Here is a 25,023-nt window from a genome sequence, read left to right on the forward strand (position 1 = left end):
TGCTCTGTGCGAGGAGGCGGCAGGCTGCGTCTACGATGTGTCGTGGAGTTTCACCCTATCATCGCACAAGCAGATTCCATTGGTCATGGCCAGGCGATGGAGGACGTGTTGTCATCTGCTGCTCAGCGTCGGGGAATGGCCGGCAAAAGGTCCGAGGGGCTCCCGCGTCCGTCTCCCCGCCGACTGCGGTGAGAAGAGGAAGATTGATCGTTCAAGAACAACGACAAGCAGCAGCAGCAGGCAATGATGCAGTTCAGAGTAGCCAAGGCAGAATCTGGGGACACTAGGCGAGGTTATGTCTCGCAAGGCCGGGAGTGTTAGGGATCATGAGGGCGGATGCGGGCAGTCACGGATGACTGCAATGGAGGTCTGGGGCACGCCGCAGCGGATGAGGGCCACGGCTGAGGGCGCGGATCTCCGTCGTCGGCGCATCTGGCGTTCATGCGGTATATATAACACTCGTCCAGGGCGCGCGGTCGAGTGCCAGCATTATCGTCGTCAGCCGCAAAGAGCGTTTGTGATAGTAAGTACCTCCGCCAAGAGCGCATCGTCACAGCTCGGTCGACCGTGTTCAGTCTTGTCTGGCCCGAGCTTACTCTGCCCCACCAAACAGCCCACGTCCCTCGTCCATATATTTTCTCCCCAACTCAACCACTCACCACTGCTTCAACCAAACACTGTACGTCGCGCTGGATGCATTGATTGAAAGAGACACTGACACTGACTCTACGCAGCTTCCACAACACACACCACAACTCGAAACACCGCAAATATGGTCGTCAAGGTGCGTCATTGCAGAACGCGCGATAGCGGGACATGAAGAGAAGGAATATGGACGCATGCTCATACACACCGCAGGCAGGTATCAACGGATTCGGCAGAATCGGACGTATCGTCTTCCGCAATGCGTGAGTGACTTGCCAAAACAGCCTCGGTGCAAGGCAGGGCGGAAGCTGACATTGGAGCAGCATCCAGCACGGTGACGTTGAGGTCATTGCCGTCAACGACCCTTTCATTGAGCCACACTACGCTGTAAGTTGTCTTCGATGGAGAGCTGCTCGGCTATGAGCTGACATGTCCTCCAGGCGTACATGCTGAAGTACGACTCCACACACGGTATCTTCGATGGCAAGATCGAGGTCGACGGCAACCAGGGCCTGATCGTCAACGGCAAGAAGATCCGCTTCTACATGGAGAAGGACCCAGCTGCCATTCCATGGGGTGAGGCTGGCGCCGAGTACATCGTCGAATCCACTGGTGTCTTCACCACCACCGAGAAGGCCCAGGCACACATCAAGGGCGGCGCAAAGAAAGTCGTCATTTCCGCTCCATCTGCTGACGCGCCAATGTTCGTCATGGGCGTGAACAACACCGAGTACAAGTCCGACATTCCAGTCATCTCCAACGCTTCTTGCACAACCAACTGCTTGGCTCCTCTCGCCAAGGTCATCCACAACGAGTTCACCATGATCGAGGGTCTGATGACCACCATCCACTCCTACACTGCCACACAGAAGACCGTCGACGGTCCATCAGGCAAGGACTGGCGTGGAGGCCGTACCGCGGCCCAGAACATCATCCCATCTTCGACTGGTGCCGCTAAGGCTGTCGGCAAGGTCATTCCAGACTTGAACGGCAAGCTCACTGGCATGTCCATGCGTGTGCCAACTGCCAACGTCTCCGTTGTCGACTTGACCTGCCGCATCGAGAAGGGTGCCAGCTACGACGAGATCATTGCTGCCCTGAGGAAGGCTTCCGAGGGCGAGCTCAAGGGTAAGAAGCGGAACAACCACATTTTAACTTCAATGAATGCAGTCATGCTAACTACGCTCTCAAACAGGTGTCCTCGCAGTCACCGACGACGACGTTGTCTCCAGCGATCTCAACGGCAACATCAACAGCTCCATCGTCGACGTCAAGGCCGGTATCTCCCTCAACAAGAACTTCGTCAAGCTCGTCTCCTGGTACGACAACGAGTGGGGTTACTCCCGCCGTGTCATCGACCTTCTGGCATACATTGCCAAGGTCGACGGCAACGCTTAAGCAAAAGCCTCTTCCCGAAGATGGATCAAATTCTCGAAAAAAGCAAAAGCATGCCTACAGAGCAGACCACAGTAAGGAGTGTGGTGTACACCCTTTCTGTTGCCATGCAACGGCATTGCAATTTATGGATATGAACAGTAGCTAGCCACTAGCCAGCTAGATTATGAGCATGACAACTTTCAAACACAGACAAATGATAGTCTCGTGATGATTCGATCAAATCTTCGTCCTTTTTGCTGCCTCTGCTCCCTCCAAATGCCACTTGACTCTATCTCCTGTTCTGATACGAAGGCTTGAACATCCGCTTCGCCTTCTTCTTCATATCTTGTCTGGCAGCACCAGCTGAAATCCCAGCAGTCCCATTAGTCCCATTAACCGGATTCGGCGCATTCGTCGTCGTATTATACGTAGCATTCGCCGGCAGAACCGCAGACTGCATCGTCCCATTACCCTCTCGATAAGTACTCTCAGCCGGTCCAACACTCTTATACTGCTTCCAATGTTTCTTCCCAGTAGCAATATCTTTACCATTAATCGCTCGCTCAAACATTTCTAATGCGAGTACAGGCTGATAAAAGGGAACTTCATGTCCACTTTCATACACCCTCACAAAAGCGAAATTATCCGATTATTTGACTTGCCCGTGAACAATGTTATCCAAAGTCGTGACGTTTTCGTAGCCTGCGGAAGAGAAACCTGGTGCGTTGACCTTTTCGGCTATGACTTGGCCGCCGCTGGTAGCCGAGATTTGTTAGTGTTAGTGTATGTGGGTGGTTGTTATTGTGTAAGGAGAACGGGTATTCTCGGAGGATGAGGGAGATGTCTAGCTGGGGTGAGGTTTTAGGATGAACTTGCAGCCAGTTGCCTAGGAGGAGAGAAACATATATTAGTTATTGATTTGCTATGCAATGCGTGATGTTGGAAGAAAAGAGAAGCTTACAATTGTAATCTGCGTCTCCGGCGAATTGAACGACGTAGATGCCGTCTTCTACTAAGCTGCGGACTGCGGCGATCGTGCCTGATTCTCGATCATCGTCGCCTGTGCTACCAAAGGCATTGCCGACGGCACTGTTGGATTCGCTGAAGTTTACGAATGCGCCGATGGCTTGTTGTACTTTTGGCGTATTGAGGTAGTCCACGTAGTAAGAATATGGGAATGGATCGGGAGAAAGTTCTCGGATATCATATTCGTCGCGGTTGGCCACGTTGTCGAGAACGGATTCCACTTCGTTGGCACAGAAGGTATCGGCTGCGGAACAGATCTAGCGGGTGTCAATGACAAAAGTCGCTTCTAGGAGACTGTTATGATACCTCGTTGATGCCTCTGTTATAGCAATCCAGAGTCCGGTCATAGCAATTGCCAGGTCCGTACATTGCGTTGTACAACTGATTTTTGGTGGACTGGTTGTATGGATCATAATCATACGTGTTTCCGGGGAATACCGTGAAATTGTAGAAAGCAGCGTACTGTACCAGTGGGTCGTACCATCCTTTGGAAGAAGTCAGCCAAAGGCATACGAATAAAGCTTTATGCTGTGAGCGATGCGTACCATTTCCGATCAAGAGAGTCGACAGCTTGATGTGATGCGCTCCTGGCAACGAGGACTTCTCGATCAAGTCATTTTGAGATTCGATGTATGCGTTGAATATGGGTCCGTAATGTCCACCATATGATTCAGTTGCAAAATTGAACTCGTTCCTGGAATATTGCGGGAAGGCTCCCATGACTGGAAAAAGCACAAGAGGTATCAGTAAACACAATTTCCCCAAACGACACAACCTTTCCAAAGCAGAGTGCGCGCTCTCACTCGTTACCTAGGCTCGAGGCACAACTATCTTGCAGACACATTTTTGAGGTGCCGCAATACCTGACAAAGACTAGAATGTCCAGTGTTCTGGATGATAGATTCAAATCTCCAACGAAAAGGTACTCGACTTACATCCTTGCAATGTGCGCCACATGCTCGGTGCCGCATCAGCAGTTGAGTTGGCAGTGTTGGTCAAATTTGGGTAGCTGTAAGTTCCGCATGTATCTCCAGCAAAACCGAAGCAGGTCGCATTTGGCAGCTGGGCAACTTGTGATGATTTCGTCTCATATCCAGAAACGGGAGTCGAGTAGCTGAAGCCCACCTGAGCAGGATGGTCGATGAACAACATGTTCGAGGCATTGCTGACCATTTTTAGAAGTGATTGAGTATGACCTTGAGAACACTTACTTCCAGGCGTGCTCATTCGTATAGACATTTCCATCTGCATCCACACCGCATGGCCCCAGTTCCTGGAAGAGGCCAATCATGGAAGATGATCCTGGTCCTCCATTGATCCAGACTGTCAAGGGCGCTTCTTCTGGACTTCCGTTGCGGCTTTCGAAGAACCAGAAAAAGACATGCTGATCTTCGAAAACGTCGACATATCCTGAATAGCTTTTCACTCCTGGTGTCAATTCGCAAATGCCTTCAGGCACTTCCTTCCATCGGACTGGAATATCGAGGTATCCTGCTGTGGTCGTTAGATCTGTCGGAGGCGTTACGAATTGGGCACTCGCGGTGGCAGAGAAAAGCAGCCCAAGAATGCAAGCACTGGACAGCATGGTAGCCATTTCCTGATACTCCCTCGTCCACCAGACGGGGCAATGGAAACTACTTATCTACTCAACGTATGAAGCCCTACCTGCTACCTTCCACTTTTGTGCCTGCGATCAGAGCACGGGCACAGTCGTGACTGTAACGCAATGACGATGTTCTGCACTGTCTAACCGCATGTAGGAGATCGTCCCTCGAGTACAGTGGGCTTAATGGCGATAAGGATTTTAGTCACTCCGGCTGAATTTGAGTACGAGGTCGCCACGGTTTTGAAGTCCCCCGGGCGCGGCAAAGTATGGCGAGCCTGAAAAGCCATTGCACAGTGAGCTCTCAAGAGCCACTTGTGTCTCGAGCTCTGTCCTCAATGCTGTGCTGGTCCGGCACACAGTCAACATGTCTGAGAAGTGGCGCCAGAAGCGCATGTCTTGTCAATGCTTGACCAAGCTTGCCGTTGGCAGACCCACAAAACCTCGGGAACTGCGGCAATATCACGTGGAGATCCTCCTTGGGAACCAAAGTTAGCCCGACTACCTTCCCCTCTTTGCTCTTAACCTCCATTCTCCAGCGACAATATCCTACTAATTGACCCTTTTCAACAACATCAGCAAAGTGCCTTGAGTGCCGTGTGGATGTCGACTGCTTGAGCATTGGACGTCCACTGCGCTGGCCGCTGCTGCGACTTGGGCTGGTCCCAGCGACACCGAGCTGCGAGTGGAACGCGCGGCGCAGAGGATGTATCGCCAGCATGGCGGCGGTGCGGAAGCTGAACAGCAATATCAACTTGGTGACAATACAGGCATGACGCCCTTTGGCCAGACACAATTCGGCTCTACGATATATGATCACCAGAACTTGCACCCGACGACGGGGAATCATGCCAGAAGCTCGCCCAACGGTTTCGCGGGATCGACACAGGCTTCCAGCATGCACAGCGCATCACCAGGACGCGACAGCGTGTTCGGCTTCAAACCAATGGACCGGTCTTTGCCGTCCACAGACGTAACAGCAGAGAACCTGACACAGACCTTCGTAGACTTCATACTCTATTGCAATCCGAATTTCCCAACAGATGTGGACACGACCGCTCTCAGGTCCGGCTTTGAAGGTCCACCGAAGAGCGACGGGAAAGACTTCAACACTTGGGATCTGTTTGTGCTCATTCGAAAGCTCGAGCATAAGGAGATCAAAACATGGAACCAACTTGCACTGGACCTCGGTGTAGAAGCACCGGACACTTCAAAAGGCCAATCTGTGCAAAAGGTCCAGCAGTACACCGTGCGTCTGAAGCGATGGATGAGGGCCATGCATATTGATGCATTTTTCGAATACCTATTCGGAAAGCAACACCCGTACTTCACAGACCTACCTCCGCCGAATGACCCATACCCTGCCAGTGGCAGGGACGGTGTCGTTGCGGAGGAGGACTTGGCCGTCAGAGCACTCGATCCATCATTCAGACCCAAACGAGGACGACGCAGGAACTCCGAGACTGGCGCCAGTGATACTGCTGCGGCAGACTCCAGCAACAAGCAGCAATCCGACCCTTACTCTGCGGTTCCCTTCAGCGCTCACCCAGGTGGCCAACAAGATCCATGGGCCATAGCCTCTGCAGTGACGCCGCAGACCTTTGCGCCGTGGTCAGCAAAGCCTTCTGCCCCCCATGCAGCATCATCGAGTCTACGATGGCAGCTGGGACACTCGCAGACGCCGAGCACGCCGCACCCGTTCAGCGCCGTACCAACATCAATGTCTGCACATATCGATGCTGCATTTGAACAGGAACCGCGATCAGCAGTAACACCTTCAGCTCGCAAGCGAAGGAAGCACGGGCCTGCGGTGTCTAGTGCCTGGCCGTCGTCAAACGCGCCTGGAGCGAAACCACGAGGTCGTCCTCCAGCCAGTCGCAATGTGCAGGATGGGCCATTTGGAACCTTTCCTGTAGACCCCAACAACACGAGAGGAATAAGCCAACCTCAAGGATCACCTCCTGATCCAAGCACGAGACAACCGACCTCACAACCTCAATCGCCACAAGCATCGTCCTATGAATTTGTTCCACATCCTGGAAGTAGACCAGGACGGCTGTCTCTGCAAGTGCCGCCACATACAGGTGCTCCAGTCCGTCTAGCTACACCGCCTGCTTTGCAAGTGAACGGTGAAGCAAAAGAGCTGGAGACCAGAAGCGACTCGGACGACCCGCATCGTGCGTTCCTGGCTCAGGCATCTGCTGATATGCAGCTCGCGACAGAAAGATCTGCACGAACACCACTTATCGCAGACAGACCTGTTCCAGGCTTCTCATTTGAGGCACTGAAGCGCGTCTTGACTAGTGACCTCCTTCGTGCCGAAATACATGGCAGACGACAACGCTTCAGCGGTGATGAGGCCAAGCGCCTTGCGGACTCCATGCTAGATCGAATCAATGTGCCCAGGACAGAAGCTAACCCACGAGACGATATCGCCAGACTGAGCGCTGCCACATGGCTGGGTGTGGGTGACCAAGCGAATGTCCCATTAAATACTGCTGCCGGGCATGGGAAACGTGTTACAGTGACCCGCTTTCGCACAGACCACGAAGGGTACGAAGAGATAGTAACCGACGAGGGCGCTATGGAAGGAATACGAGAAGTCTTCGATCTACAGTGGCATGCAAGTATGGGAGGCTGTGTAGGTGCCTTCGAAATGAAAGGGCTTTCTCTTGCGGGACGAGCGGCTGCTATGGACGGCCCCACCGAAACGGTACATGATATGATGATGCGAAAGAGTATCGAGGCTATACATAAGTTGGATAAGAACGGCTGGGTCGACGAAAGTATGGCTGACATTGCTCGATCAGCAGCGAGAGCGCGGCAGGTCGGCGAAGAAAACATCGACTGGAAAGCACGGTGCAAAGCTCTCGAGTTCGCTGCGAATGTGGCAAAAGGGGAAGTGGAAAGGACGAAGAAGAGGATGTTTGAGAAGATTATGGATGCTGTGCTGTAATATATACTCATGTAGTCGCGGATCTGAGAAATGTACACACTTGTACCTGGTCCGATGTCAAGAGATGAAAGAGACTTCTCTGCTGCTATCAGTGAGGCGTCAGCTACAGAAACTGCCATAGCCAAAGCGGGCAGTGACTAGACCCCGAGAATGGCAAAGACATGCCACCATTCCCAGAAGTAAGCCACTTGGATAACACAAACGCAACCCAGGAGTCCGACCTTCTCCGGCCATTCATCTATCCAAAACAACCAGCAAGCAATAACACGTTCAGGGAACAGAGGGCATGCCCATAAGCAGAACATCCCAAGAAAACAGGGGTATATAGCGGTCAATCTTCGCTAATTCACACCACACAAAACGCAAAAAAAATATGCACAACCTGATGACCTGACCTGATCTTCTGACCCCGGAGTAAAGCAGAACAATACTCCGTACAGCGAACGCACTTTCGCTCTATCGTCGGCCACCAGAAATCCCACTCCCAGGCCCAACCATCCCCCTCTGCTTCCCAATCCAACTCTTCGGCTCCTGCCGTCGCCTCCCCAACGAAACCCCATTATTCTGCAACCGATTCGAAAGATCATACCACGCAGTAGCCATCAACCGATTCTCGCGCTGTAGCGCCGCAATATCCTGCGGAAGCGGAGCTTCTTTCGGTTGTTTTTGTAAATTGTCTAATTCTCGTCTGAGGTCGGCGATTGTTTGTTCGCGTTCTTCGAGTTGTTGCGCGGTTTTGGATTGTTCTTCGGCGTTTTGAGAACGGGAACGGCCTGCGTCTTCGAGGGTTGCGTTGCGTTGGGAGGCTTGTTTGAGGCGGAGGTCGGAGGCTTCGAGTTGTTTTTCGAGGAGGGCGACTTTTTCGGCCCATTGTTTGGTTTGGTCGTTTTCGCGAGAGGTGGGTTTGGGTTTCGGGTCTTCGGAGTCTTTTGTCGGCGGTTCTGGAGGATCGTGGTCGATTTCGTCTTCTGGGCCGGCTTCCTGGAGCTTGTTGCGGAGTTCTTCGATCACCTCGTGATCGCGTTCTTGTCGTTCTCGAGCAGCTTCGAGCTTTTGTGCTAGTACTCGCGCGTCGTATTCGGCGTGTTTTCGTGTCGTAGTCAGCTCGTTGATTTGATACTCCTGGTTCCGGATCAGGCCCTTCTTCTCGATGATCTCCTTTTCCAAGCCGGCCTGGAATTGTTTCAGGCGATCAAGCTCCTCTAGCCTCTCACTCGCCTGCTTGAGCTCTTCCCGCAACGAAGCATTCGCCTTCTCTTGTTCCTGCAAAGCTTGGATCTTCTTCTTGAGATTCTCGTTCGCCTTGACCTTCTGGTTCAGATCTTCGTTCTCAGCGCGCAGTACTTGGAGATCATCGCGTAGCTTCTGTCCGGCTTCTTGCTCGTCCTTGAAACGCTGTATTTGCCTCTCGTAGTTGTCAACCGCCTCTTTAGATGTCTGCAGCTGCGCTTCTAATTCATCGATGTAGGCTCTATCGTTGTCTGCCTGGCGTTGCAGCTTCTTTAGATCATCTTCAGCACCTGCTGGCCGTCCCCGATTGTTGATCTCCGATCGGTATGCATCGAATGCCTCTTGAAGCTGTTCCTTGTCTTGCTTCAACGCTTGTAATTGCTGCTGTGCGGTCTTATGGCTGGCCTGCAGCTTTTCAATCGTGGCCTGCGCCTGCAGTAGCTCTTCTTCTTTCTCCAGCATTGGGTCTCCAAAGAGGCCTCCATTCTGCTTGCTCTCTGCCGTAGCAGGCCTTCGCTCGGGCAGCTCCTGCTCCGACTGATATGCCGACTCGTCCCTGCTCAGCGGCTCCGAATCTGGGGCTTCTGCATCCTGCATGCTTCGAATCTCGTACGCGATTGCCATGGCGTGCTCATTGCCCAGTCCCAACAACCTCTTTCCCATCCTCTGATTCGACTCAGGCGAAGCCATGGCAGCCCTAATGATCTCCATAATGAGCCTCTCGAGGTGTGGGATAGACGACTCAGCAGCAATGGCCTTCAAATCCGGTCCATTGCTCACGCCAGCAGAGTCATGCCCATTGCAAACATCGCGATAGTAAACCGAAAGCTGCTTCTCGAGGTGCTTGAGATTCTGCCACTTCCGAGTCCAGTCGCTGGAAGCTTCAATATCCGGCTCTGGCAGGCTGCCAGCGAAGTAGGCCGGGTCGACGTCCTGGAGGATGCCCCACAGCACCTTACCGTCGCTCAGGTCGCCCAGCTGCTCCACCTTGCCCCCATCGTCGAATGATCTGACCCAGGCCAGCAGGCTGTCCCCCAGCGAGTCCGCGTCGGAAGAAGCCATCGGGCTGGCTGGCTGGGCGATGTCGCGTCAATTCTCTGACACTCCGTTCACGCGCCGTCTACGGTGCTCTGCGGGCACGTGCTGCTCGAGGGAGGGCGCAGCAGCAGCAATGGCAGTGTCAAAGTGTCATGGCCGCGTGGGCAGAAGAAGCGGAGTCTCACACATGGACAGGGCAAGGGCAGCGTTGGCCGGCGTCTCATCAAGATTTCACCAAAAACACAATCTCACGCCTGGCAATAGCTTTGCTGACTGTGCCTCTGCGCGAGTGGATACCCCATGTCACGCCAAGCCCCGCCTATTCCCTGCCAGGCAAAGCTGCTGCGTGTCTTGCCTCCTGCAAGTCAGAGACAACTTTCCCAATCGTCGCAGCGTACCGCATGGACGCACAGCTGCAACTGTCTCGGATGCACTCACGCGACACGGGAACTGTATCTCAACGTCGACTGTCACAAACTCAACTGGCAAAGTCAACTCATTGGCAACACGCCCGTCTTCATTATTTCTGTTGCTTCGCTCATCATGCTGCTAAAATCTAGCTGCACTTGTCTGCTAATACTCTACACCCAATTCATTTCCTCCCGTTTCATCAGTCGTCAAGTCAAAACTTTCTATGGTACAAATGAGCCGTGCTCTTTCGTCACTCCCTCCAGGCCGTTGCGTTTGAGTCATGCATCTCCCTGAGATGTGGTCGTCGTGTCTGATGTCTATAGCGTTGGCGTCAATGGCGTTAGATTTGGTCGTGAGCTCATACCAGGAACCGCTGGCTTGCTGAATGCTGCGCATAAGAAAACCCGAAAAAGCACGCTATGCAGATGCTGGTAACTTAAAAGGAAACCCTCTTCACCGCCGCAGTGTCTCGGTCGTGGGAACCGGTGGCAGAGTGTAACGTATCTGGTTGGGCGGCGGACCCGTGACATCGTGAATCGAAGGCAGGGCTCCTCTTCCCATCGGTCCTGAAGCTGCGACGGATCTTGCGCTGTCCGCTCTGTGTCGCAATGCAGCGTGAGCTGCGGCGTCGTCGCTGTTGCTTCGGAGCCTTGACTGTACCGGTGAGACGGGATGCGAAAGCGATTGCGGGATCTGAGGCAGAGAGTGATTGTGCGTGTGGGAATATCCCATGCCGGGCAGTGCTGCACCGCCACCGGACGAAGGTGATGTGCTGGCACGACCCTCTGATCCAGGACCTGCTTGTGCGGCTCCTGAGCCTTGCTGTCCTGCCAAGTGAAAGACCGGGACATTCGCTCTTTGTGCCATTTCGACTTCGCCGATCTGCCAGTGCATCGCTTCGGCCGCTCGCCATGGCAGTTGCATCTCCTTTGAGATCTTCTCCCACATATCCTTCTTGAATCTAGACATACAGATTAGTGTTGAGCATTGGCTGGTCGTGGTGACCGGCGACCCACCTCTCGTATAGACGAGCGAGTTTGTTCTTCTTCTCCTCGTCCCATTCCGATCGTCGCTCGAGATAGTTTTGAAAGCGAAGACGGCAACTGATGGCGCTACGACCGGGCAAATGCTTCGAAATGTCTTCCCATTTCATGCCATTGCCCCTCAGTTCGATTATCGAACGGTCTTCGTCAGCAGTCCACTTGGACTGCTTCTTCTTCGCGGGTGTCTCGGAAGGATGAGGATGTGGAGGCGCCAGACGCTTGTTACTTGGTCCTGCAACGTGAGAAATGGGTATAGATAGGCCAAGTCTTGGATCTGGCATTGATGTTGGAGGATAGGGCGAGTAATTTGCTACTGGGTGGTAGTGAGGCGGTCCCGGTGGGTACTGCTGCGGCGGATAATGCATGGTCTGCATTGGTGGAAACGCCTGGGGCACTTGACGCTGGTATTCGACGGGTGGTGCTGGATGAGGTGCTGGAGTCGTTGCACTCGTGATTGTTGAAGTGTGAGCAGAGCCTGGGTTATCGTCTCGGGCTCTGCTACTTGTCGATGCCTTGGAGCTGTTGCTAGCATTGCCTGGAGAGGATGCTGCTTTTGGCCGCTCCAGCAGCGACGAGATATCCACGTTGGCGGCCCTCGCTGGCTTCGAGGCCAGCTTGTCCACGGGTATGGAAGTGATCTGGCGTGATGTGAGGAGATGTGAGATGGGACACGGTGTCGATAGTGTTGCAGTTCTATCGAGTGACAGTAGCCCGACGATGCGGTTCCAGCCAGTCGGTGATCCGAGGCTGGTATAACTGTGAACGAAAGGCAGGCTCAGTGGCAGCCACCCACTCGATACGGCCTTGGTCGGTAAGCTTAGTTCGCCTCGTTCCGGAGAATGGTCGTCGATAGTTGGTCGTCAGCAGGCAGTAGCAAAAAAAGGGCCGGGCGCGCGGTGGACTCGATGGGTCTTTGCTCCTCGTGACGTATCACAGGACGTTGGTGTTGTCCAGGTCGAGGAGAGGGTGCGAAGCGGTAGTTCCTGGGTTGGTTCGATGGATGGCTAGCATTGGCCGCATAAAGTTGGCCGATGATCGACGGTATATGTACGAACGCTCGCACGACCGCCTATAATACTGGCTGCAGCGTGCGAGGATGGGCCTGCACGCGAGAACTTCGTGGAGGATTGAAACCGGACAGTTGCTCGACGTGGGCCGTGGAGGGTCGTTTCACGCAGCGCTTGACGTAACACACCGAGGCACGAGACGGAGGTAGTTCTGAAGCTAAAGAGGGACCCAGAGATGGACTTGTGAAGAGCTGCCAGCCCAACCTTTCAGCGCGAGGCGCGGATAGCTTTGCAGTCTGTGCGGTGCTAGTCGAACAACATGCAAGAAATACTCCCGACGGACTGGATAGCTGGCCAATGACGGCCAGTGCAAGGGATGAAACAGCGTGGACCTATCGTGTCCAGCGAGCCGCCAAGTAAGGAAGCTGCGCTGAACCAGCGGGTTGCGGCTGGTATAGAAGAGGCAGCATCCCAGCAGTTGGACGCTCACCGGCGAAACCTAAGCCAGCCTGCATGGCATGGCGCGCTTCTTGTTCGCGCACGACGGAGCATGGGCGTGAAGCCTCGACAATTTGCAGCCCCAAGTGGCTAGCTCGCCTTTGGCTGCCGCTCGGTTGTGTGCAGTGAAGGAGCCAGGACTGGGTGGGCATTCGGTCTTGGGGCCCGGTCGCTGCTGCTGCGAGATGTGTACGCTCTCGCCAGGGATGTCCGTTAGTCGATCCATGCGGGCTCATGCACCAGCAACTATGATACATCTCTCTGTGACGTCGAGCATGGAGCTAGGGGCTTGGGCTACCATATAACCAGCCGTAAGGGCCAGGTCATCAGCGCAGGCGTGACAGGTTCTTTGCACAAATTGACTCGAGCGCGCGCAGTCCCGCGTCCCCACCCGTCCGTTTTCGAGGGTCGGTGGGTGGTGGGAGCTGGCTGTCAAGGCGCGGTGCAGGTATCCATCGATCCTGCATTTTCATTAGGGCGGTCCGGGGAATAAGCGTTCAGATGTCGCGAACGATCTGCAGAACTTTGCTGGCCGCGCGCGTTGAGTCCCGCGGCAGCAGGCCAATGGGGAGATGGAGGGAGGTGAGGGCTGCGAGGATGGTTGTTTTCCGCCTGCTGCTCTGCCCATCAACGGCATATAGCTGGGCCGTGGCAGGCAGTGGGCATTACTCGAGCGAGTCGAGTGCACGTTCGCGCGGGCGCATGGCATTCCAGTGTAACGCTAGGAATGGGCGGTGAGGTGTGAAGTGCCGACTGGCTGGGCTGGTAGCGAGTGTCATCTACAACGCTTGTGACACGGTGTGCATCTCGGATCTCGTGACCCTAGTCGGAGCAGTGCCATTGAAGAAAAACAGCCGCCAGCCGAGACATTCTCGCACTCCTGGCGTCGATTTCACGCCCTGCGTTGGAATGCGTGGGCGAGGCCGTGAGAAGAGCACAACATGTCCTGCCACGAGAAGATCACAGTATAGCACAGCACGCACAGCAAGCACAGCAAGCACATGGCGATGGCGGTCAAGAGGCCGTTGACGCGGACAATGCATTCTTCACAGGGGTAGCTGCCTGACGCAAGTCATTCGCCTTTAGCGTCATCCTCGCCAGCAGCACGCAGCAAGCACAGATCGCATGTTCCGTTCGATGGCCGAGGGTGGAGGCTACAGGACGGGGCTGCGGCTAAGGTAGTGGGAGGCAAGTCACGAAGCTTGATGCCACTACTGCCAGCACCCGGTCGAGGAGGCCTGCACAGCGCCGGAGCGACGACCACGGCGCGGCAACGTGCGCGCGATGCCCGGCGAGTTGCTGCGTGCAGGCGGGCGATGGGACGCTGGGGCGGTGGCGGCGAGGGCGGTGGACTTCCTGCGGGCGAGCACGGCGGGGCTGGCTGGCTGGCCATGGTCAGGCTCATCACAATGGTCGACGTGGCCGGCTCTCGTTGCAGCAGCAGCGCAGCACGTCGACGAAGCGCGCTGCGGCAGGATGGTTGGCGCTACAGCCGACCAGGCTATGCTAGAGAGCGCCGAACAATCGGCGAACATGTTCCCTTCGAGGGATTCCCTGCCCACTTGCGCGCAGCTCTATTTTAGTCCGATGCACGCGCTTCTGGCGGTGTGCTCGGAGATGCGTGGCCAACGACAGATCGTGCTGTGCTGTGCTGTGCTGTGCTGTGCTGTGCTATGCTGTGCAGACAGAGCACATGACGACAGATGAATTGAGCCTCATGTCTTTCTGCATCGTCTCATCGCGCCTGCTGCTGGTCGGTTCTGCACTTCCCGGCGTGCCCTAATAACACCAGTGATAAGAGCGTGACTGCCCCATCTGCCGCCGTTCGCAACGAGCATGCACCGGCGGCTCATCCGCTCGCAGGCCGCGCTGTCGAATCGAGCACTCGCATCCACTTGCGCGCTGCGTGACTGGCCCGCCGCGCACATGGCTCGTGCAGCCCACTTCACCTCCAACCCACAATCGGCAGCCTCTCCTCCATCACCGTCCTGAATCCATCACAACGTCCGCCGCGTCATCTGCTCATCCAAGCGCCGCTGTCCACTGTCCGCACGCGTCGACGCCATCCCTCCACCTCCGACTCCCATCCCAGCATCATGGCCGCGTCCGCCGCCGATGTGCCCCTGCTCATTAAATCGGAGAATTCCTCCTCTGAACGCCGCATCTCTCCAGCGTGGACCGTTGCCCAGCTCAAAGCGCGTCTCGAGCCTATCACGGGCGTTCCGGCGTCTTGTCAACGTCTGAGCCTGCACGTTGCTTCTCAGCCACCACAGCCCATCGAGCCTGCAGATGAGGAAACCACGCAAATAGCTGCATGGCCGCTTCAAGCATACGCAGAACTGCTGGTGCGTAAACTCGAGCCCGCGTGTCTCATCGCATCCCCCATCACCTTCTGCAATATCGCCGCTGAACCACTCTCGTGGTACCCTTTGCAACCCTCTCCGCACCGGCCACTGGAATTCGCCGGTGGCATGACCAGCTATTATAAGGGGCGGAACATCATGCACTGCAGCGTGTTGAGCCCATGGCTGCAAAGCATCGATCGCCTTGGCACCTACCACTCCCAGGATTCATCTGCTGATCGCTCATGCTAGGTCACTGATACCCGGCCGCCCGGCTCGAGGACCAACTATACCGACGTGTCTTCCGTACAGAAGTATGAAATGCCCCAGGATGAGTACGAGAGCCGCACGGACAGCGTGCTGGCATGGAAGAAAGCCCGCAAACTGGGCCGCTTCGATCCTGATGCCCCGAACATTGAACAGCAAAAGATCGACGCTTCGTACCGTGAGGTCGACTCCCGCCACATCAAGCAAGGCGCCCGATGTCGTCTGCTGCCGGAGACCGACCATAGACGCGGCACTGTGCAGTTTGTCGGCGACGTACCGGAGATCCCGGGCGGCATTGGTGCCTGGGTTGGCATTCAACTCGATGAGCCTACCGGTAAGAATGATGGCAGTGTGGAGGGCCAGCGCTACTTCGAATGTCAGCCAAATTGTGGTGTGTTCGTAAGGCCCGAGCGTGTTGAAGTCGGAGATTTCCCCGTTCTGGACGAGTTCGCTGATGAAGATGATGAATTTTGAGCGACTCGCAACTGGTCTCACCCTTCGGCGACACCGCCATTTGGAATGCTACCAATGCCGGGATCCGTTGTGTATCGGCGTCGAGCAGGTTTCAGATCCAGTAGTGCCCACGCGAGCAGCAGGTCGTGCCAGCGCAGAAGGCGTAAGGGACGTCAATGCTTCGTCTTTACTGGGCAAACCCTGCTTGTCACAACCACACGGATGGACCAAGCATGTTTGACAGTCTTGACAAGGCAGTGCATGGGCTACACGGCCGTACAGCCAAAGGATTTCTGCTGATCCTGACCATGTGTGGAGCGCTGATAGTTGGCGCGATGCAACGGAGGTCTCACAATGCCCATGGCGGAATCTTTACCGCACGACCGATATACCAGCAGTATCTCTGTCGTATGCAGCGCATCTGAGGCACCCTGTCTCAAGGATCGAGGCAGGCGGTGAATCACGCACGAAGAGAGATCAAAACATGCGGATCTCCGCTTTGCTGTGCGCAAGTAGCCGACCCAGACCATGCACAAAGGCAAGCACATATGATCAATTCTCCTAGTTCGAGTATCAGTTCCCAGCATTCGACAAGTCAACCTGGCATTTGCAATTGCAGGATGCATACTCCTGGTATTTCTCGGCCGCCGGCATAAGACGGTGACGACCAAACAGTGCATACAGTGAAATTCATTTCCACATCAATGCACTTCGGAATTGCTCGCTGCAGAAGCGATCGCAATACAAATCGGCATGTCCTGCAGACAAGGCCCGGTCGGCGCTAGTCCTCGGACCGTGCTGCACATACATGAGTCGCGAGCACACGAGGATTATGCTTAACACCACTGAGTCGTACAACAGGAAAGTGCGCAATCACGAAGACACGTTGCAATGAATCGGTGAGCAGAATGCTACTCGAACGACGCACAAAGTCTAAATTATCCCAACTGTCGGTGAGCAGCACGTTCGGAAAGCTCGCACTCGACATGACATTGCATTCAATGTGCTATGCACGCGCACGTGCGGAGCAGCCTTGCATGTCACAGCCCTTTGCCCCAGGAACAAACCCTCTCCATTTTCCAAATAATAATAATATCTTTATCACTGATCAACCCCGACGACTCAACTTCGCTCTTCAAGGTCCTTCTTCGGTGAATCAAGTCAGCATCGCATGAGCATGGGATGAAGACAGATTGGCGACTTGGCAACAACCCAGTCAAAAAGATCCGATGCTCCTCCATCCTTCAATGTTATCAGCTGATGATACGAACTCCTGGTGCAAGACCTACGCTCCTGGTCGAATCTCATAATGCGACACCAGCAAAATGGGCAAAGTACGGAAACGACGCTCAACTAGGAAGACGCAAATTGCATTTCGGAGTATTGATGAACTTGAAACCCCTGCCACGTTCTACTCCAACTTCCCGAGAACTTGGGTGATGTGATGATGCGAGAGTCAGACATTTGCGGTTCGAGAATCAAGCGACTCAAACTCATCACACGAACCACTTCATAACATGTAGGAACAACACAAGGGTGAAGTTTCAATAGTAATAAGGCGTCCAGCAAAAAACAACGGCAAGTTTCTCATGTCGTGGGTATCTAGAAATCTCAAGCTCTCTCAAGTCATGATCGTAAGCTTTGTTGCTTGTCAATGCCAAATTTCCTTGCCATGCTTCCTCTTCCTCTTCCTCTTTCCTCTCTGCGAGTCAATTCTCCCGCGTTGTCAAGTGTCAATTGTGGGAAAAGACCGCTCCGCTGGAAATCGCATCTTCATGCCTGCAATTCAAGTTTAATCCAACAAAGAACAGCTGGCAACGCCGCGAATCGAGGCACTAGATTTTCCTGAAGAAGGTGCTGTTCGAATCACAAGTTGGAGCAACCCAATGCAGCTTTCGCATGGAAAGGGCTGGTGGACGAGAAAGAGTGACGCGCAACAGTCAAAAATTGAACAACGCATCACCCGCTTCTCCCACCACTCTCAACCTCACAACCCTGTGCAAAGAATATCCGCGCAGTCTTGGTTCTGCTTTCATTCGTAATCGCATAATTGTTTCCTGTAGAGTAGCAAAGGAATCGTCAGCATTCGCCACCACAAAGCTAATCAAGTAGATGATGTATGTGTGTGTGATGATGTGGGTGATGGATCCCAAGCGCCGCGCATGCGAACAGTGTGACCTAAGCGTGATGAACCGATGGGGTCCCACGCCGCACGAGGACGTCTACACTCGGTTGGACCTGCGCTGTAACGTTGCACGAAGGGCGCAAAGCAAACCGGGGCCCAGGAAGTTGCTGCCCACTCTTTTTAAATAGGCGGAAGTCCGGCAGATCCACCCGTACGCCTCATTGAGTACGAAAATCCAAGCATGGCGTTCCTGAAGCTGAGAGCAGGAACCGGGCCCCGGCGCGAGCAAATCTCTTGGTTCAGTTCCTGATCCTGGATGGAGATGCGTTGTCTCATCCTGTCGACAGGCGAGCGACAGTTCCGTCGCACTGCAGCGACGGCACCCCCACGCTCGAACCAGTCTTCAACACTGCACTGCAGGACGGTTCGCACCGGCATGAGCGGCATGTCGTGTTGGGTTGGGCAGCAGCTCGCGCTGTGTGCTTGTACCACTGAGCGTTATTCTGACAGCGTCCGTTGCACACACACACACCGCCATGATATCGAGAGCTAAGCGCGGCTCTCGGACGGCGACACGGGGAAGCTGCAGCTGCAAAGTCCTCGACAACAATACAATTGTATGGTCGTCCTTGCGGTGAGCTGACCGCCATCCGGGATCGAGGCAGTCTGAACCAAGAATGTCGGCTGGGAGTTGTTTGCTGACGATTCAATGCGAGGCCGAAGCCCAGCCGAGTGTGGGGCCTATTGTTCGGAGAGATCGCAGCCCCACATGTGTTGTGTCTTCTTGTCATTCAGTCAAGCGAGCAGTCTAGCGAGCGTCCTGTAGCGAGCTCTTCGTTGGTCTAAGGGCCATGATTTCCGCTTGTCACTGCAGTCAATTCCAGCAGTTTGAGGGCTTGGCACCACTGTCCAGCAGACCAGTTGGCGATTCCAGATATTGAACGTTTGCGGATCGCTGCCATGTGGTCCGGGATATTCGCAGCAGGGCGGAGCAGGAATCAAGTATTGGCGTGTCACTGCCATGGTTTCCGGGATTTTTGTGCAAGAGTGAGAGAGAAAGAGAAGAGAATAGGCTTACCTCGAGGAACGACCCAACATCCACCCTTGCTGATTGCAAACTGGTTGACCTCCATCCCAGTGGCGCCAACTTCAACCATAATTTTACCTTCGTGCACGAAGAACACCATCTGCATCTTTCGGCTGTTCTTGGCGCGCTTGAAGCCTTCCGGCGGTAGCTCGACTACGCCAGCGCCGAAGAATGGTAGGGTCATGATCTTGGCATATCTGAAATCGGAGCCAGGGACATCTTTCGTCACGATCGAAGATGCCGCAAAAGCAAGGTCTGCAAGATCCGTTAGTTAAAGATGTCTCAACCCACTAGGCAACCGTATGTAAAACTCACCTTCCTGGATGGGGTCTTCTGGGTCTCCTGCGTTCGTCTCCGTGTTCCAATTGGCAACATTCCCGGTAATCACGCCGGCTAGTTCTTCCCATTCATCAGGCACAGTGGACTCTGTTTCACTTTCCTCTTCGATATCCCGCAGTCGACTACCATGCTTGCGGCTCTTCTTTCTCTTTTTAGCTCGTGGTCTTGACACCTGAACAGGTTCAGCTCGGATGATGCCCTCGATTTCGCCATTTCTCCATATCCGGCCTTCGTTTTCCCAGAATTTCAGGGGCTGAATGAGATTTCTCCCTGAACGCGAAGTCTGTTCGTGCGCATCGGCAGCGGGCGTGTGCGCTCGTAGGTTGACATTGCTAACAGGACCCATACTCGCACCACGGCCTTTAGCTGGTGAGCCACTAGGCCGGACGGGGCTTCCATTGCGCTGAATTGCACGATTCGAATCGCTTTCTTTCAACGCGGCCGACTTTCCTTTCTTGCCTTTGCCCTTCCCTTTACCCTTCCTCGCCGGCTCCGCATCGTTCTCGGGCTCTGGCTGCGTGTGTAATTGAGAATCCAGGAGAGGTTGGTGATGCTCATCGTCATCGCCGGTCGCCAAATATTCGTCTTCGTACCGAATAGTAGATGGCCCGGCCTCCACTTCGGCATCTTCGTGATGTACTGCAATGTTAGATGTGCGCTTCTTTTTCGAAGGCCGGCTCAGCTGTTCTTCTTCTACTTGCGCGCTGTTCAGACTTGTCCGTGGACGTTTCGAGCCCGAGGGTGATGCCACAGCAGGCGAAAGAGGTAGTTGGCTCGTATTGGATTGGTCTGATTTTCGTGGTCGTCCTCGCTTCCGCTTCGAACCCTCATCAGCTTCATGAATACTGATAGCTGTTCGCTCTGGCTCTATTGCCTCAGGCACTTCATCGTCGAACATTAGATGTTGATCATCGTCTTCCTCGATTGACTGCTCCACACTTTCGTCCTCGCCAATGATGCCGTTCGGTGGTTCAACAGAAGTAGCGCGGACTTCATCGACATCGTCCTCGTACTCATAAACATCTGGTCTGCCTGGGCCAGTCGATCTTCGTAGCTTGTGCCGTGGCTTGAAAGGACTTTGGGCGTCTGCGACATGGATGCTCTTTCGATTGCGGTTGACAGTCTCGAACTGAAGCTTGCGATTTACTGCGGGTTCTCTGCCGTCGCGAGGAGAGCTTGCAGGCTCTTCTGAGATACCAGGTCGAGACTGCGGGCGCACTGAACTCATTCGGCGCGGTGAGCCTCCAATGCTGGTTCGTTTCAGCGGCGATTGTCGCGCGGGAGGTAGTCGAGGTGTTTTGCGCTTGCCTAGTGTTGTCGTTACGTCGGGTGCTGAGCCTGAGAAGGCATGTCGGGTAAGCAAATCTTCCTCATCTTCCTCTTCCTTGATATACGCACTATCCTCTACGTCCATGCCCTCGCTGGTGAGAATTGTCCTGCTGCCATTTTGCTCTGGGGAAGTCGGCGAAGAGAATATGCCAGAGACAGGCTCAAGTCCATGCTCATCTCTAAGCCCAGTGTCTTGCAATGTGATGCCCGTTCTCCTATGCACACATCAGTGATGCGCGCTCTGTACAGGTCGTCGTTGCCGCGTACCGTCCAACTTTGCCCACATCGAAGTACTGCTGACCCGTCTTCTTGCGGCGTCCTGGTGTCCCATTCTTCGCGGCAGGCGCCATAGCACTCGGCGGTTGGTTTTCTTTGCCCCGCGCCAGCTTTTCCAACCGAAATAGTCCAATGCGCCAAAAGGGTGGAGTGAGAGAAACGGCGGGCGGTGGTTGTTGCGGCGGTGCACGCGTTGTCGCGCGACTGTCGTGTCGTGCCGTGAGTGTAAACACAGGAAGGCAGCTCCCGCGCTGAAGACTTGGCGCTGCCCTCGTGCTGCGACGTCATCCGAGCCAGCCAATCCAGGTCGAACCCAGTTACAACCATCAACCAGAACACTCATCTTCGAATGGCTTCTATTGATCACTTCGACATGTCCAGCTTTACCGGCAGAGAGATCATCTTGCGAGGGCCGCACCTCCTCCAATTCGTTTACTGCCTCTATGGCGGTGCCTTATCATACGTTGCCATAACCAACCTGCAAAAGTACGAGGCAACATCCAAGAAGCTTGCCGAATGGTCAAAAGAAGCAGAGAACCAGTTATGGAAGACAAGAACAACTCAAGCGTCGGGAGCTCTGGCAGTATGTAGAGTCACAGCGGTTCCACGTTCTAAAGCTTATTGTAACTAGATATTGGCCTCTTTCATCGGATCTTTCAGCCTCGCCTTCTTCGCAGATTCGCTACCCAAATTGATGCGTATGACTACGTCTCCTGCCCTGGTCGTGCTGGTGCTATTTACTCGAGGTCACATCAAGAATTACTGGGCACCAAAGGACGGCAAGAATATCACTCGCATCCCACTGCCCAAAATGGGAGACTACAACGAGGCTGAACGTAAGACTGAGGGCTTGCTCAAGGTGCTGGAGTATCTGGAGTACAGCTGGGTCCTGACGAGCTTTATCAACGGCATGATAGGGTATTGAACTTTAGTACTGATATCAAAAGCTGAAATTCAGAACATTACAGACAGAAGTCTCAACTGCTGACGCGGTCGCGTCGCTAGAGGGCAGACACCAGCCGGCATTACTGAAGTTGGGAAGAACATCACCGGTTAACAAACACAATTAGTTTACGTCTGAACGGCTCATTTCTGCTTCTCACCATAGCCTTGCCTCTCAAGACAGATCAGAGGCCTGTTAGGTTTCCTAGCCAGTCTGCGGCGCAGCATCGCGAAGATTGCCAAGCATTCAACCGACGATCCGGCCAGCCAAAAGAATCGTCTCCCTCTCGATAAAGTCGACACTACGCTCTCATCGCAGTCTATTTTCCAGTGCTTCTAGAGAGCCAGAAAGAACAGCCTGCGGTTCGGAGTACGAATGGAGAAGAGAATGGTCCACCGTGAGCGGCACGGGCCGAAATGTCGCGTGCGAAAAATGTGATTCATATGCACTTCCACCTCTATCAGCACACTACGGGGTCCAAAAATGATCGCAATTAGAGCCGTTTGAAGCAAAAAATTGACTCTCCATCAGGGAATCGAACCCTGGTCTCCCGCGCTTGTGGCTGCCCTCAGAGAGAGCTTTTGCTGACAAGCGGAAATCTGTTGCAAGAATGAGATTCACATCGTACGCTAAGTTTTTATCGATGACTTACCATGACCACTAGACCAATGAAGACAACTCGCTTGATACGGGCCGATGTCCTGAAACGAATATAATACTCAGTACTCACACACTTATGCATTGCTGCCTGGCGCAGAACGACTTCCGAAAATAGTGAGCCGGATATGTGCAAGTTCGGAAATGCGACATTCCGGTCTTCGATCTGTTGAGCTGTACGACAATTAATTCGAGGCAAGCCTATCGTCTCTCCTTGCTACACACGTCCACAGCAATCACTTCTGGTACGCTGCGCCGCGCCATCTGCTATTTATGGAAATGTAAGGCCGCCCTTGCAGTGATCTAGTTTGTCGCCCTCGTCCAGGTGACAACAGTCTGCGGATCAGCTGGAAATTCTGTTCTTGGCATACTACTACTGCTGGAAGCCTTTCCTGTTTTTCAAGCGTCGAATCTCCCCATCCCGCTTGCTTGCACAATCAATTTCCATCATGCTGATCATTGCTTTGTGGCCAACCGGCACATGGAGAAGAATCTGCACAACGGATCATTTTCTACCATGCTATTAAGCCGAATGGACTCTTGTCCGCAACTCACTTGGTCACGATATCTGCTGTCAGGGACCCGCGAAATCTCTAGTCGCTGTCTGTCACGTTTGTCTGCCTTAAATATGGGTCCGCTGGCCCTCCCTGTTATCTCACAGGAGAAGGCTCGCAATCCCAATTTCATCTGTACATAGCCTGGTGTCTGGATTTCGGTCCATCTGCAGAACCCATATCCTGGCATTAGGCATCCATTCCACTTTGCCCGTCTGCTATTTTCCTGCCTCAATTCGGGAATTCACAATTTCGTGCAGAATAATGCTCTTCAGCGTTGCATCTCTGCAGCTAACCCCAGTCCCTTCCTGAAGGAATCCCTGAGTCGCGGAATGTAGACTTGAGCACATAACTTAGTAGTTCTCTTGACCATCTCTGATAATACGAAGTTTTGACATTTGCCATCATTCTGTCGCTCGCCTTCCAGCTGATCCTTGCACAAAGATTTCTACCACTGGCCCTCAGCCTTTCCTACATCAGGCACCGCTTCGGTCGAACCGGAAGGGCTCAAGAACAGGATCCAGCGACTGGCTATGACTCTGCGACTAGCCAGCGATCGCACTTGGCTAATAATGTCCTGCTTACCGAGTTGTATCAGCAAGTCGTGATTTACCTTATAATCAGGACCAAATTTGATATGATCAGCTTGTTATGCGGATGCAGGCAACTGGAGTCGTTCAAGGACCTTTCTCATATTCGGATCGCAGAGCTTGGACGTGAATTAGTAAGGACTGTAGTGATATGTCACTTGAATGTTATGCTCCTCATCTATGTTCACCGTTTTGCGGTTTCTTTTTCAGGAAGGCATTGCAAATGAGGGAGCTCGCGGAACAGGCATGGACGAGTTGGGGTTGTCTGGAATAATGCACGTCTGAATGATTTTTCAGTTGAGATTGTCTGTTATTCTCGGGCCAGTATGAGCCATCCCAAGTCCTGCATAGTAGCAGATACCAGGGGGTGTAGAGTTCCACTGTAGACTCTTACAGATATCTGGATTCTACCATTGATGGTGTTCAGCTGCCGGTCGATATAGGGTAATGCACCCCCAATGTTATCTATTGTGTTTTCAGTAGTACTAGTCCATCCGCCGCAATTCTTACTATGCATAAGAAGTTCCAGCGCCTTTAGCCTAGTACACTTCTCTCGGAGAAGCGCTAGAATTTCAGCACTGTCTTCTCGGAACTGGCTATAATCAGCCTGACTGTCGAGAGACGGGAAGCTAATACACATGTGTGAGATTGAGCTTGCGTTTACTAGTCCTATCCCATGCAAGAAGGTCTTCAGCAGAATCTTCTCCTTCGGCGTCGTCTCCAAGAGACTGAATTTGTTCCTGCCGTATAGCACAGCACTTGCTTCGGTTCCGAGTTGTTTGCTAGTATAAAGCATTGCGAGCCATTGGATAGGCTTTTCGGGCGCAAATGCTTCTACTAGCTCCTCCATCTCTTGGAAAAGGTATATCGGATGGGGCACTCGTAGCACCATCTCGAATATGCGATCACGAATCTTGCGGGGCAGTTTGAGAACGTTGGGCGCAGACATGTCTGCTGTTTGTAAAGTATGTTCCTCCTTCGCAGCCGCTTCACCTTCCGTGGTGCTAGAGAACGTCCAGTAGAATCGGCACTGGCACGACTGTGGCTTCCGCTCGTGAATCAGGGTTTATGGAAGGAAACCAGAAAGAGGATGACTCAGGTAGCGTGGTCGCGCGAAGGTGAGTGACGATAGACGCGGAATCAAGCAGTATTCTTCAGCTGTCGGTACTTCTCGCGATACCACTTCTGTGATATGCTAATCAGCAAAGAGTCGAATGGAGTCATCTG

At 53.7% G+C, this 25,023-nt stretch overlaps 10 protein-coding genes across 10 annotated transcripts; 4 read left to right on the forward strand and 6 right to left on the reverse strand.

The window, feature by feature from the left end:
• Positions 1-96: 96 nt before the first annotated feature.
• Positions 97-2,043, forward strand: RHO25_004359 (uncharacterized protein; the record flags this gene model as incomplete). The annotated part of the gene is made up of 8 exons (XM_023595279.2): positions 97-188; positions 468-523; positions 614-679; positions 735-784; positions 859-908; positions 969-1,032; positions 1,086-1,773; positions 1,841-2,043. 8 exons carry the CDS (start codon positions 97-99, stop codon positions 2,041-2,043), a joined length of 1,269 nt encoding a protein of 422 aa, XP_023457989.2.
• Positions 2,044-2,311: 268 nt separating this feature from the next.
• On the reverse strand, positions 2,312-2,593 carry RHO25_004360 (uncharacterized protein; the record flags this gene model as incomplete). Its single annotated transcript, XM_065602551.1, has 1 exon — positions 2,312-2,593. One exon carries the CDS (start codon positions 2,591-2,593, stop codon positions 2,312-2,314), a length of 282 nt encoding a protein of 93 aa, XP_065458623.1.
• A 78-nt stretch (positions 2,594-2,671) lies between these two features.
• RHO25_004361 (uncharacterized protein) lies at positions 2,672-4,633 on the reverse strand (the record flags this gene model as incomplete). The annotated part of the gene is made up of 6 exons (XM_023595280.2): positions 2,672-2,777; positions 2,980-3,305; positions 3,355-3,533; positions 3,594-3,770; positions 3,984-4,213; positions 4,260-4,633. 6 exons carry the CDS (start codon positions 4,631-4,633, stop codon positions 2,672-2,674), a joined length of 1,392 nt encoding a protein of 463 aa, XP_023457987.1.
• Positions 4,634-5,357: 724 nt separating this feature from the next.
• Positions 5,358-7,607, forward strand: RHO25_004362 (uncharacterized protein; the record flags this gene model as incomplete). Its single annotated transcript, XM_023595281.2, has 1 exon — positions 5,358-7,607. One exon carries the CDS (start codon positions 5,358-5,360, stop codon positions 7,605-7,607), a length of 2,250 nt encoding a protein of 749 aa, XP_023457995.1.
• A 456-nt stretch (positions 7,608-8,063) lies between these two features.
• Positions 8,064-9,899, reverse strand: RHO25_004363 (uncharacterized protein; the record flags this gene model as incomplete). The annotated part of the gene is made up of 1 exon (XM_023595282.2): positions 8,064-9,899. One exon carries the CDS (start codon positions 9,897-9,899, stop codon positions 8,064-8,066), a length of 1,836 nt encoding a protein of 611 aa, XP_023457994.1.
• An 840-nt stretch (positions 9,900-10,739) lies between these two features.
• On the reverse strand, positions 10,740-11,694 carry RHO25_004364 (uncharacterized protein; the record flags this gene model as incomplete). Its single annotated transcript, XM_023595283.2, has 2 exons — positions 10,740-11,247; positions 11,303-11,694. 2 exons carry the CDS (start codon positions 11,692-11,694, stop codon positions 10,740-10,742), a joined length of 900 nt encoding a protein of 299 aa, XP_023457219.2.
• A 3,236-nt stretch (positions 11,695-14,930) lies between these two features.
• RHO25_004365 (uncharacterized protein) lies at positions 14,931-15,917 on the forward strand (the record flags this gene model as incomplete). The annotated part of the gene is made up of 2 exons (XM_023595284.2): positions 14,931-15,179; positions 15,429-15,917. The coding sequence occupies 2 exons, from the start codon at positions 14,931-14,933 to the stop codon at positions 15,915-15,917; spliced, it is 738 nt and encodes a 245-aa protein (XP_023457218.1).
• A 1,938-nt stretch (positions 15,918-17,855) lies between these two features.
• RHO25_004366 (uncharacterized protein) lies at positions 17,856-21,126 on the reverse strand (the record flags this gene model as incomplete). Its single annotated transcript, XM_023595285.2, has 5 exons — positions 17,856-17,953; positions 19,100-19,363; positions 19,424-20,785; positions 20,846-20,991; positions 21,044-21,126. The coding sequence occupies 5 exons, from the start codon at positions 21,124-21,126 to the stop codon at positions 17,856-17,858; spliced, it is 1,953 nt and encodes a 650-aa protein (XP_023457221.1).
• Positions 21,127-21,425: 299 nt separating this feature from the next.
• Positions 21,426-21,977, forward strand: RHO25_004367 (uncharacterized protein; the record flags this gene model as incomplete). Its single annotated transcript, XM_023595287.2, has 2 exons — positions 21,426-21,635; positions 21,684-21,977. 2 exons carry the CDS (start codon positions 21,426-21,428, stop codon positions 21,975-21,977), a joined length of 504 nt encoding a protein of 167 aa, XP_023457220.2.
• A 2,129-nt stretch (positions 21,978-24,106) lies between these two features.
• RHO25_004368 (uncharacterized protein) lies at positions 24,107-24,745 on the reverse strand (the record flags this gene model as incomplete). The annotated part of the gene is made up of 1 exon (XM_023595288.2): positions 24,107-24,745. The coding sequence occupies one exon, from the start codon at positions 24,743-24,745 to the stop codon at positions 24,107-24,109; it is 639 nt and encodes a 212-aa protein (XP_023457353.1).
• Positions 24,746-25,023: the final 278 nt, after the last annotated feature.

The sequence above is a fragment of the Cercospora beticola genome, chromosome 3 (genome assembly GCF_033473495.1).
Source record: "Cercospora beticola chromosome 3, complete sequence".
In the NCBI taxonomy this organism is placed as follows: Eukaryota; Fungi; Ascomycota; class Dothideomycetes; order Mycosphaerellales; family Mycosphaerellaceae; genus Cercospora; species Cercospora beticola.